The sequence below is a fragment of the Schistocerca americana genome, chromosome 4 (assembly GCF_021461395.2).
Source record: "Schistocerca americana isolate TAMUIC-IGC-003095 chromosome 4, iqSchAmer2.1, whole genome shotgun sequence".
Taxonomy (NCBI): Eukaryota; Metazoa; Arthropoda; class Insecta; order Orthoptera; family Acrididae; genus Schistocerca; species Schistocerca americana.
In genome coordinates, this window is record NC_060122.1 from 498,095,005 (window position 1) to 498,107,520 (window position 12,516).

Sequence of the window (12,516 nt, forward strand, 5' to 3'; positions counted from 1 at the left end):
GGGAAGGGAGTGAGACAGGGTTGTAGCCTATCCCAAATGTTATGGAATGAGATGAAATAAAAACTTTGAGGTTCGCCGATGACATTGTAATTCTGTCAGAGACAGCAAAGGACCTGGAAGAGCAGCTGAACGTAATGGACAGTGACTTGAAAGGAGGATATTAGATGAACATCAACAAGAGCAAAACGAGGATAATGGAATGTAGTCGAAATAAGTAGGGTGATGTTGAGGGAATTAGATTAGCAAATAAGACGCTTGAAGTAGTATATGAGTTTTGCTATTTGGGGAGCAAAATAACCGATAATCGTAGTAGAGAGGATATAAAATGTAGACTGGCAATGGCAAGGAAAGCTTTCCCAAGAAGAGAAATTTGTTAACATCAAGTATAGATTTAAGTGTCAGGAAGTCGTTTCTGAAAGTATTTGTATGGAGTGTAGCCATGTATAGATGTGAAACGTGAACGTTAAATAGTTTAGACAAGAAGAGAAGAGAAACTTTCCAAATGTGGTGCTGCAGAAGAATGTTGAAGATTAGATGGGTAGATCACATAACTAATGAGGAGGTATTGAATAGAATTGGAGAGAAGAGAAATTTGTGGAACAACTTGACTAGAAGAAGGGATCGGTTGGTAGGGCATATTGTGAGCCATCAAGGGATCTCCAATTTAGTATTGGAGGCCAGCATGGAGGGTAAAAATCGTAGAGGGAGTCCAAGAGATGAATACACTAAACAGATTCAAAGGATGTAGGCTGATGTAGGTACTGGGAGATGAAGAAGCTTGCACAGGATAGAGTAGCATGGAGAGCTTCATCAAACCAGTCTCTGGACTGAAGACCACAACAACAACAACGGATCGAGATGCTCGTACTATGACATTGCAGCACGGCATTTGTGATCTTCGCAGGGCCAATGTCAATGTGACTCAAAACACAGAGACGGCAGCACCTTTCCAGGCGACTATCTATACTGCTAAAGACCATTTCGAAGAAAGTCGCGTGTGTGAGTTGTTGGCTATTGTGCGAAATGTTTTCGGCATACGTTTGAACTGAAGCACTATTTGCATTTGTATAACACAATCGGGAGTGAATTCGAAACGAGTTCGTTAAAGGAATGTAAACTTCGTGCGCAGTGTTAGTGTCTGTGAAACAATTCTAGCTGACTGTGTGAATACACTGTCTAGTAGAAGCACGTCTTGTCTAATACTGACGGCGACGAAGCTGTTACTGAAATGGAAATCAGTCGTATAAAGTAACTCTAACTGAAATGATAATATACACTATTTATCTACGTCTACATCTACATACATACTCCGTATGCCACCGTGTGCCTTGTACCGCTACTTGTCATTTCCCTTCCTGTTCCACTCGAAAATACAACGAGACAAGAATGACTATGTATATGCCTCCGTTGGAGCCCCACTTTCTCTTAACTTATCTTCATGGTCCTTACGCGAAACGAACGTTGGCGCCAATAGACTCGCTCTGTAGTCAGTGTCAAACGCCGGTTCTCTAAATATTCTCAATACCGTTCCTCGAGAAGAACGTCTCCTTTCCTCTAGGAATTTCCATTTGAGTTCCTGAAGCATTCCAATAATAATTGCGTGTAATCCAATAGTCCAGGATTATTGGAATCCTGAAGCATTCCAATAATACTTGCGTGTTGATCGGATCTACCGGTAACAAATGTAGCAACCCGCCTCTGAACTGCTTCGATGTCTTCTTTTAATCCGATATGGTGCGGATCCGAAGCACTCGAACCGTAATCGAGAACAAGAATCGATCGCACTAGGGCTCCATATATGGTCTCCTTTAAAGACGAACAACACTTCCCTAAAATTCTCACAATAAACCGAAGTCCACCATTCGCCTTCCCCAAGTAAAATCCTTACATGCACGTTGGTTTCATATCGCTTTGCAACGTTATGCCTAGATATTTAATTCTACGTCAACGTGTCAAGTCTCTCACCACAAATGCTGTATTCGAATATTGTCTTTCCTACTTATCTACATTAACTTACGTTTTTCTGCATTTAGAGCCAGGGGCCCATCTTCAAATCGACTAGATTTTTTTAAAGTCGTCATGTATCCTCCTACTGTCACTCAACGATGACAGCTTCCCGTACACCTCAGTATCTACAACACAACCGCAGATTGCTACTCACACTGTCCGTCAGATCACTTACGTAAGTAAAGAATAATAGCGGTCTCATCACACTTCCCTGGGGTACTCCTGTCGATAACCTTGCCTCTGACGAACACTCGCCATCGAGGACAATGTACTGGGCCCAATTACTTAAGAATTCTTCGGACCACTCACATATCTGGGTACCTGTTCTGTATGCTCGCAACTTCGTTAACAACCTGCAGGGACTTAACTGCTATGGTCATCAGTCCCTAAGCTTACACACTACTTAATCTAAATTATCCTAAAGACAAACACACACACCCATGCCCGAGGGAGGATTCGAACCTCCACCGGGACCAGCCGCACAGTCCATGACTGCAGCGCTCTAGACCGCTCGGTTAATACCGCGTGGCTCTGAGAAAGGGCAAGCTGAGTATACAGTGTATTATATCGTAAACGACGTGTAATCAGTGAATCAGTACGTCAAAGTTATAATTCTGGTAAAAATATGTACGTTAGATGGGGTTTCCTATTAGAACAATGGCTGAAAACTACAGATTATTATTTAAATGTTTTAGAAAGGGGAAGATTTAATAAATTTTGATTCAAAATATTTCTATATTTATGTGCTTGTAGATCCAGGAGTTCAGGTTTTGAGCAACATTTGCTCACACACAGAGGCTCACTTGCTTAAGTTATTATTAAGGAACACATTCTTTTTAGTCCCTCGTTTATGGGCTATGCACGAATGATATATACTAATCATGGTACCAGAGGAGCTATAACGATTTCTTAGATACTCGTAGTTGTTGCTCTGTTTCTAAGGCTTCAGTGTTGTATACATGTGAAATTTTGGACCTGGCGTGGAACATGGTTGTTTTGAATTTACTAATACGAGTATGTTTATGTGTTATGAAGAGGCGAGGGCCAGTGGAACAGACAGTCGTCGTATCTACAGATAACGATTTCTTATTGTGGTTCAAAAATGGTTCAAATGGCTCTGAGCACTATGGGACTTAACATCTCAGGTCATCAGTCCCCTAGAACTGAGAACTACTGAAACCTAACTAACGTAAGGACATCACACACATCCATGCCCGAGGCAGAATTCGAACCTGCGACCGTAGCGGTCGCGCGGTTCCAGAGTGAAGCACTTAGAACCTCTCGGCTACCAGCGGCCGGCTCTTATTGTGGAGGCACTGATACCATAGTACATGCGATACACTTTACTGGCATCTTCAAGTGTCGAGAAGTCTTCGTCTTCGTCCTGAACATACTGCTTGTGAGGGGCTTGATGGTGGATCATCGGATACTGAGGACGCCGTGACAGGGAGCACACTGTGTCACGAGTTATCAGGACACATCACGTAACCGTTTGCATGATGTTGCCGTCATTTAACTTAAACCGTGTAGCACCTACAGAAGGTACGATCAGTAGAACCACCGGATTTTGTACCTAGTACGGATTTCGTGAGCGATTTCACGGTGAAAATGTTAGTAACAGAGCTTCCCTCTCCCTCGTCTGCCGCCTTTTCCCACTAACAGACGCTGTTCCTAAAACACAACTGCCGACTTTGGGGAAAATATCGCATGAATTCATGCTGCTCTGGGTAGATGATGATACATGTAAGGCGCGACACAATAGGCCTTGCTGTGACGATAGATGGGAGTGGTGGTGGCGTCGGTTTGAGCGCTGTGTACAAGATTCCAAAAAAATAAAAAAGACAACAATTCTTTGTTAGTAACACTAAAAGAACTGTTTAAAACAAATTCCAATCAAGAGAGCAAACCCAAGTTAGTCTCGCAAGTTTGTTACTACAGTGTAAAGCAACACCAATGTACAATGATGAGAAATAACACAACACAAAACCACTTGTATGTCTTACAAACGTTTTAAACTCTGACAGCAATCAATATAAAAATAAATGTCGAGTGACTAGGGCCTCCCGTCGGGTAGACCGTTCGTCGGGTGCAAGTTTTCGATTTGACGCCACTTTGGTGACTTGCTCGTCGATGGGGATGAAATAATGTTGATTAGGACAACAAAACACCCAGTCCCTGAGCGGAGAAAATCTCCGACCCAGTCGAGAATCGAACCCGGACCCTTGGGATTCAAATTCTGTCGCGCTGACCACTTCTTTTTTAGTTGTATATTGATCGAAACGGAGGTCACATAACATCCATTGAAGTTCGTTGTTGATCTTTCACTCAATTTTTTTATTACAGAGACCCGCCAAGTCTCTGGCCGAACACGCTGAGCTACCGTGCTGGCCATCACTCAGCTACCTGGGTCGGACAGTAATCAAGATTAAAGGAAATAACCTTGAAATAGCAGGTTTACATAATGTACACTCCTTTTTAAAATAACATCAAAACATTTGCTTATAGCTTCTATTCAGGCTGACAGTTACACAAAACGAACTTCCAAATGTAGCCACCTGTGATGTGAGATAACACTTTAGTTTGAATAGAGCCCAAAAAATATAGAACAGTCAGACAAGGGTCTGAAGAAAGTGAGCAGTAATCAGTCGGTCTTGGAAAACCCCACAGCATCGGTCATTCTATAGGCCACGCTAGTTAAGAGAGAATCTCTGTTAATTAGTAATGAATGAAGCTTTTGTAGAAAACACCATCACCTTTCCTAGTTAACAAAAGCGGAATCTGTCAGAAATCTGCAATCCAGTGCATCCTGGCACGAAACAGATTTCAGAATTTTTCTTCAAAATGACATATGAGCTAAAAGATATAACACACTTGAAAGTGAAAGCGCCACAAGATCAAACCACAGCTCATATCCATAGGCCGGCATTAAAAAAAAAAAAAAAAAACCACGGAGCACCCTGTCAGCTGCTGAAAAAAAAAAAAAAAAGCCACGGAGCACCCTGTCAGCAGCTGCTGTCGACTGCAACAGTTCTGCGGCAAAGCTTGAAGGCCATACAGGTGCATCAGAGCAGGTATTTAAATTGGTTCGTGGTCGTGGTGGAATTAAACCGTCACACTTTGGCTGATTCCCTTATGGCATTATCCTGTGTTAGACGAACACTCCAGTTACTTATGGCAGTCGATTCTCGATACAGATTTGGTGTCAGATGGTAAGACATTGTAGTCTTAAAATAGGTCGTGCATGAACAGTTAAACACACTGACGAGCAAAAACCATTATGACAACCTGGTTAACAGCGTATTGGTTCATCTATTGACCGCCTCACAACAGATATTCTGTATGTCATGGATTCAATAATCCTCGGTAGGTTTCTGAAGGTGATGTCTTTGCGAAGGTGATGGAGCTCCCGTAAATTGTGGGCCAGTTGTATGTGGCTGCTGGAGCCTGATAGCGTCCCAGGTGCGTTCAACGGGTTCATATCATGTGGAAAAAATGGTTCAAATGGCTCTGAGCACTATGGGACTTAACTTCTGAGGCCATCAGTCCCCTACAACTTAGAACTACTTAAACCTAACTAACCTAAGGACATCACACACATCCATGTCCGAGGCAGGATTCGAACCTGCGACCGTAGCGATCGCTCGGTTCCAGACTGTAGCGCCTTGAACCGCTCGGCCACTTCGGCCGGCCATATCACGTGGAAGTGGTGACCAAGACATCAACGTGAATTCGCAGCCGTGCTCCTGAAACCACGGTGGCGAGATTCTGGCCTTGCGATACAGACAGGTATCCAGATGGAAGATGCCACCGCTATCAGACATCAAGCAAGTCGGAATACAGCTGATCTGCAATAGTAGTCACTATTCTTCAGATGTCTTGGTGGCTTTGATTCCTACCAGAGACTCCATGGAAGAGAAGGTGAAAGTCTCGCATAGCATATTTATGCCCAGACCGACCTGAGACCGTGGCATGATGCACGTTTCGAACAGCCGTTCAGCCAGATGGCGGCACACCGGACACGGCCATCGACTTGGTGTAACAAGAAATGTGATTCATCCGGCCAAGCAACACGTTTCCATTGGTCCACGGTCCGGTCTTGAAGATCGTAAGGATATTGCAGTCATAACTGACGATATTCGATTAAACATGGGATCACGGAGCTGCCGTCTACTGTGGAAACCCATGCTGAACAACATGCGACATGCCTGCACCATCACTGTACTTTGTCTTCAGATGTGCCACAGATCGCCACTGGTCCTGCTTTGCAGAATGGACAATGCTCCGATCTCCAAATTCCGTGATAGCTGCACGTCGAACGCCTTGTCGCCTATTTGTGATTTCAGTGGACTTCAACCCTTTCCTCCTCAAGATAGCAATCTGACCCAACACACAAAGGTCATTGACAGGAGAGTTAAAATTAGCTATGTATTTTCCAAACATGGTTGGCGTTCTCTCCAATGGAATACAGTGCTTCTGTTAAATGACCCTTGGATTGTTACTTGTGGAGAGTGAAAAAGATCTCACAACAGTAGATTGCTTCAATTAATTTATTTATTCCGGCCCTAAGCGTAGTACATCAGAAACAGCTTGGTGTTGTCCAATTGCCTGTGAAACAATAGACGTCCAGCGTTGCTGTCAGTGCAGAAAGCGGCCAAGTGTGACGTCACTCGAATGCCGCTGTCAGTGACGTCACCAGCTGCGACCGTGGTGACAGCACAGCAGCGCAGCTGACGATGGCTGTGAACACCCTTCAGCGGATCAGGGCAAGCTGCCCTGTCTTGCTGTCGAGCGGTAACCCCAGGATATGGCTCCAGATGTCACAGGTTCATGGTATAGCCTGTGATACTGAGACAAGAATCATTTATCATACGAATGGCTGAGTACTTATACGCTCCAGACAATGTTCGTTTAGGTTTTAAGGCATGTACTCTAAACACTTCCATGGTTACAAATGAGAAAAGGCTTCCACCCTTCCGCTAGCGCATTGCAGCCTCAGCTGTTGCTATACCGCTCCCAGCTGGCTCCGCTTCGCAAGGCCACACGGCCACGTTTTGCTCTGCAACGCCTAACACTCTCACCCACCAGCAGCTGACTCTTTTGCAACTCGCCTCCACTTAAGCATATTTTTTTGACCGAATACAGTCGATAAGCTACACTTCCAATTCGCACCGCAGTAAGGTATGTGGAAGAGAACGCTGGTATGAAGATGACATATGTTGATGATCAGCTTTCTCTTAGCTCAGAACTTGCTGATAACGTGGAGAAAGGAGAAGCCAATGGACCAAATTTTTCTAGATAACAACTTACGAAATCAATGATAGTCATACTTAAAATTCACTGTTAGAAAAGATCTCGATAGCTTTTCAACGAATGAAGAACTCTGTGCTCCATATCATTACAAGGTGATTGTGCAACCGACGCCCTTAAGTTTGATGGTCCTCGAAGGATGTGGACACAATCGTTTTTGTTATAGTACATGGAAACATGGCACTACTAGGCACTCCAGAAATAGGCACATTATAACTGTGGTGTCACCGCCAGACACCACACTTGCTAGGTGGTAGCCTTTAAATCGGCCGCGGTCTGTTAGTATACGTCGGACCCGCGTGTCGCCACTATCAGTGATTGCAGACCGAGCGCCGCCCCACGGCAGGTCTAGAGAGACTTCCTAGCACTCGCCCCAGTTGTACAGCCGACTTTGCTAGCGATGGTTCACTGACAAATTACGCTCTCATTTGCCGAGACGATAGTTGGTATAGCCTTCAGCTACGTCATTTACTACGACCTAGCAAGGCGCCATTATCAATTGCTATTTACCTTGTGATGCATGTACCGTCAGAACGATGTTCACCAATTATGGATTAAAGTTAAGTATTCCAACAGCTACGTACTTTATTTGCTAGACTCAAATCCTTTAACTGTTCCAGACCTCACGCCAGCCTGCGTGAGCTTTAAAGCGTGCCTTTCGGCTTCACCTCGTAGTGGCTTGGCTGTCTTGCCAAGTCACAACAATAACAGTGATAAGATTCAGGCTATACGGCCGATTTTGTAAAGGAATATGTGTGCCAGCACTTCACCCTACAGGAGAATCAACTGTGCACTGGATCTCATCTATAGACTTGTTTGTATACACAGATGGAGCATAGGCTGTCAGCGATAACACTAATATTCGTTCGTTCCTCAGCCAGCGATATTTAAGATTAAAAACTCTATATAAATTTAAGGAAAAACATCATTCTACCGCTGTGTATTTTAAGATCTTACTGTATTCAGCACTACTAGTTTCCGTCATGGACCGTTTTGAACTGTGTCTGTAAAAGACGTGGATGTATCTTCTTCTTCTTCTCGTCACACAAAAATAGTGTGTCACTCGTTATTGTGCATAGTACGGTCATCAAAATGCATCATCTCTTGATAAGTAGCTACAAAATACAGTTACACACAGATGTACATGGTATTGATCACTGTGTGATGAGGCGAGGACGATGTATCCACATTTGTTAGACGCTCTTGAATATGGGCCTTGGCCGTAGCTGGTAGCACTCAATAAAGTACGTTTCTAAAACACAGCCAGTGGAATAGTTATTGAAACTGATGCAGAATTACTAAGATCACGATTCTGATGAATAAAATTAAATTAAAAAGTTGTTAAATTACGTGTTTTTCCCAAGTTAAAATATTGATAACTTTCTTTGTCTTAGTCGGCCTTTGTGGCCGAGCGGTTCTAGGCGTTTCAGTCAGGAACCGCGCTGCTGCTACGGACGCAGGTTCGAATTCTGCCTCGGGCATGGCCGTATGTGATATCCTTAGATTTGTTAGGTTTAAGTAGTTTTAAGTCTAGGGCACTGATAGCAGAGCCACTTGAACCATTGTTTTCTTTGTCTTAACGGGATTTTCTGATGATCAAGTCTGTTGAATTTGCGTACCCAACAGAAGAATCGTCTTTGTGTCACTATCCTACCGTACAGATTCAAAGTATGAATTTTACTTCTTGCTTAGACAAACGGGACAAATCAGTTGTTCCTCTTTGTGTTTTATGTGGTCCACTGTGGGCTGGATGGGACTTATGGAGGCATCATTAATTCATTGGCGGTTCCTCGGAAAACAATGGAAGAAAGTTTAATTACCATATTTTCGCCGCCACCAGCAGACCAAAATCCAGGCGAGGATCCCAAACTGCTACGCACAGCAAATGTCTGAAATTTTTGCGACATATATATAAGATTACGATCTCGAACGAACTTGAAAATTGTTTTGATATGTTTATCTATTGCCGACATACCGAGGTTCAAAGTTACACTACTTGCGTTAGTAAAATACAGACGTAGAAATTAGTAAATGAATCGACTGGTGATGACGACTATATCCGTGATATCCCCTGATTTAAATTGACGGGTATATCTGCGATGAATTAATGACTGAATGAATGGCGCATTTGTGCAAATTTTGCGAGTACGCTTCTTCAAAATTGTATTAACTGTAGGCTTAAAAAGTTGCTGAAAACATGATTTTTTGGTATCTAACCACAGCAACTGATTGCAAGAACGCTATGTACAGCAAGTGACTGAACTTTTTACGGTTTATTCCTAACGTCCTGATCTCGAGCAATCTTGAAAATTTTCTTGACATCTTTATCCGTTTCCGAGATGCGGAGGCTCAAAGATACCGTACATGAACAAACAAAATACGCACGTAAAATCCGATGTGAGGTGAAAATGTAACTTATAAAGCGTTGTATTACGGAGAAATATGCTGTATAATGTCTCTTTTATCGACAGGAGGGTTCTGGGAACCCCATATTGTAGCACTGAAGCGCATTCAAAATTTATGTGCACGTACAATTCGGCAGAAGTTGGTTTTGCGTTTTTTCAGTGTCACGTAAGTAAGCTATTAAAAATTTGAATGGCCCATGAAGCACTTTTCATATGATTGATATGCCCTGCTGTGGCAGGAAAAAGAAGGGAAAGAAGGAAAACCACTCCTATCGGATCACAGAAAGTGGAATATGTTACTGTTTAAAACAGTCTGACTCAAAATTTTTGGAAAAATGTGTAAAGATGCTAAGGAACGTACACTGATGCAGCTGGTGGCCCACTTTACAGTCAGTATTTTAAGCAGGGGCATATTCGCCTTTTTAGTGTCTCGATAGGAGCATTTTTCCGCTGGTGATTACTGAACAAAAGTGACGTATTCAATTTCAGTTTGGAGTTGTTTTTGATGATGGTAGTGCACGTTTTGGTACTGTTGGTTTGGGGGGGGGGGGGGTGGATGAAAATTGGAAAATTGAAATTTGTTCAAAAAATGGTTCGAATGGCTCTGAGGACTATGAGACTTAACATCTGAGGTCATCAGTCCCTTTGAACCTAGAACTAGTTAAACCTAACTAACCTAAGGACATCACATACATCCATGCCCGAGGCAGGATTCGAACCTGCGACCGTAGCGGTCGCGCGACTCCAGATTGAAGCGCCTAGAACCGCTCGGTCACAATGGCCGGCTGAAATTTGTAGTAAGTGGTAAGTTCCTATGGGACCAAACTGCTGAGGTCATCGGTCCCTAGGCGTAACTTAAATTAACTTACGCTAAGGACAAACACACACACCCATGCCCGAGGGAGGACTCGAACCTCCCACGGGGGCAGCCGCGCGAACCGTGACTAGACGCCCTTAAACCGCGCGGCTACCCCGCGCGGCTGAAAATTGGAATCTGTTGGTTTTGAGAAATAAGTGGTTAATAGGGCTTTTGTGGAAGAGTGTTTTGGAAAGGATGTGGGATAGAAATAACGATAAATAGGATGCTGAAACAAACACTTGGCAAGCGAAGGACGAGAGTGGAAAGAAGAAGAGCTCTGAACGGTGTGTTCCGATAAATTTGGAAGGGTGGGTCGATCTAAGGGTGGATTGTGTGTGTGTGTGTGTGTGTGTGTGTGTGTGTGTGTGTGTGTGTGAGTGTGTGTATGTTTGTGTGTGTGGGTGGGTGGGTAAGTGGCTGTGGTGGAGGAGGGGGGAGTCGATTAAAGTTTCGTTGAGAATAGAGATCGAAGGTGTAAGATCGGAGGGATTTTCTGGCATAATCGCTGAAAAGTACGAGAGATGATGAACAGGTATGAAACTACTGGATGATCATCAGTTTGTTTGATTCTGGGTCGTTGCTATATGTTATAACATATTTACAGTCACTTCCATAAGAAAGTGTACGCTTTTATCTCTGTGAAATAAAAGACACTATTATAAATGTATGTTTACATGAAACTACGTGTTATTACTAATTGCAAAGCTTCCTAATACTTAATCAAATCGCCGCTATTATATATTTTAGCTTGCCACGTTAGCCCTTCCAATTGCCGCTATTATATATTTTAGCTTGCCACGTTAGCCCTCTCTCCGGTGCATCATTCACGTTTCCAACTTCAAAATATCGTTTGACCGATTAGCAACGAATGACTTTGGCTTTCTAAGAATCTTAGCAGCAGCTCCATACGAAAGCTTTGGTCTCTGCGGATGATTTACGTGGAACACTGGCTCGTGACGTCTCGGATATTTTGCACCCATTTTAAACTACAACCGACAAAACAAATCATAAACACTGTTTATCTATACACAGCGCAAAAGCGCATTGAGTACAGATTCGAGATCACTACCAGAGATGTCGCTGTGGACGTTACGTTTAAAATTATAGCGTACACTTTCTTGTGGAACTGAATGTACTTTGTTTCTTTTATTCCATCTTGTGTAAATGGATTGTAACTGTGGCTGCTCGAAGACTTGAAGAAAATAAATACCAACAGCCGTAATTTTATTTTATAATTTTATTTAGCTTCGAGTTTCGATGCGTCATTGGCACCATCTTCAGGCCCGTAACACGAAACTAGATAAGTCATCTAGTTGCTTGTGCTATTATGGGGACCACTAATCCAACTAGTTTCTCTAGACTTCTAAAAACTTCTCGGTCGACGTGTAGATAAGTCATCTAGTTGCTTGTGCTATTATGGGGACCACTAATCCAACTAGTTTCTCTAGACTTCTAAAAACTTCTCGGTCGACGTGGACTCTTCAAACCTCTAACAGCAGTTACAGCTGATGGTATCTATTTTCTTCACGTAAGCACTTTGTTGTCGTCAGGGCCTTGGGTAATAAAGTTAAATGAGTACCTCCTCATGGACCACAGGTGGCGCTCATTTTCGCGGGGCTGAACATCCTCTGCGGCAGCGCTGCGATGGGCGTCAATGCGACGCAGATCTTCCTGTGGAGCGGCAGCTCCATGGACTCGGACATCTCCACCATCATCATCAGCTGCATCCAGGTGGTGTCGTCGATGGCAGCGTCGCTGCTGGTCGACCGCGTGGGAAGGCGGCCGCTGCTGCTCATGTCCTTCGTAGGGGCGTCCGTCTTCGTGATCGCTGAGGGCGTCTATTTCTACCTCAGGGAGCACTCTACGACTGACGTCACAGACGCTTTGGGCTGGCTCCCTCTTACCTGCCTCGTCTGCTTCTTCGTGAGTATCAATGTC

At 43.6% G+C, this 12,516-nt stretch overlaps 1 protein-coding gene across 1 annotated transcript in view; it reads left to right on the forward strand.

Annotated features, from left to right (window-relative positions):
- Positions 1-12,516, forward strand: part of LOC124613577 (facilitated trehalose transporter Tret1-like) — a 51,885-nt gene that overhangs the window by 23,704 nt on the left and 15,665 nt on the right. Inside the window, exon 3 of the mRNA XM_047142292.1 lies at positions 12,175-12,501. Coding sequence (XP_046998248.1) covers positions 12,175-12,501 — 327 coding nt within the window. The remainder of the gene's footprint in view (positions 1-12,174; positions 12,502-12,516) is intronic.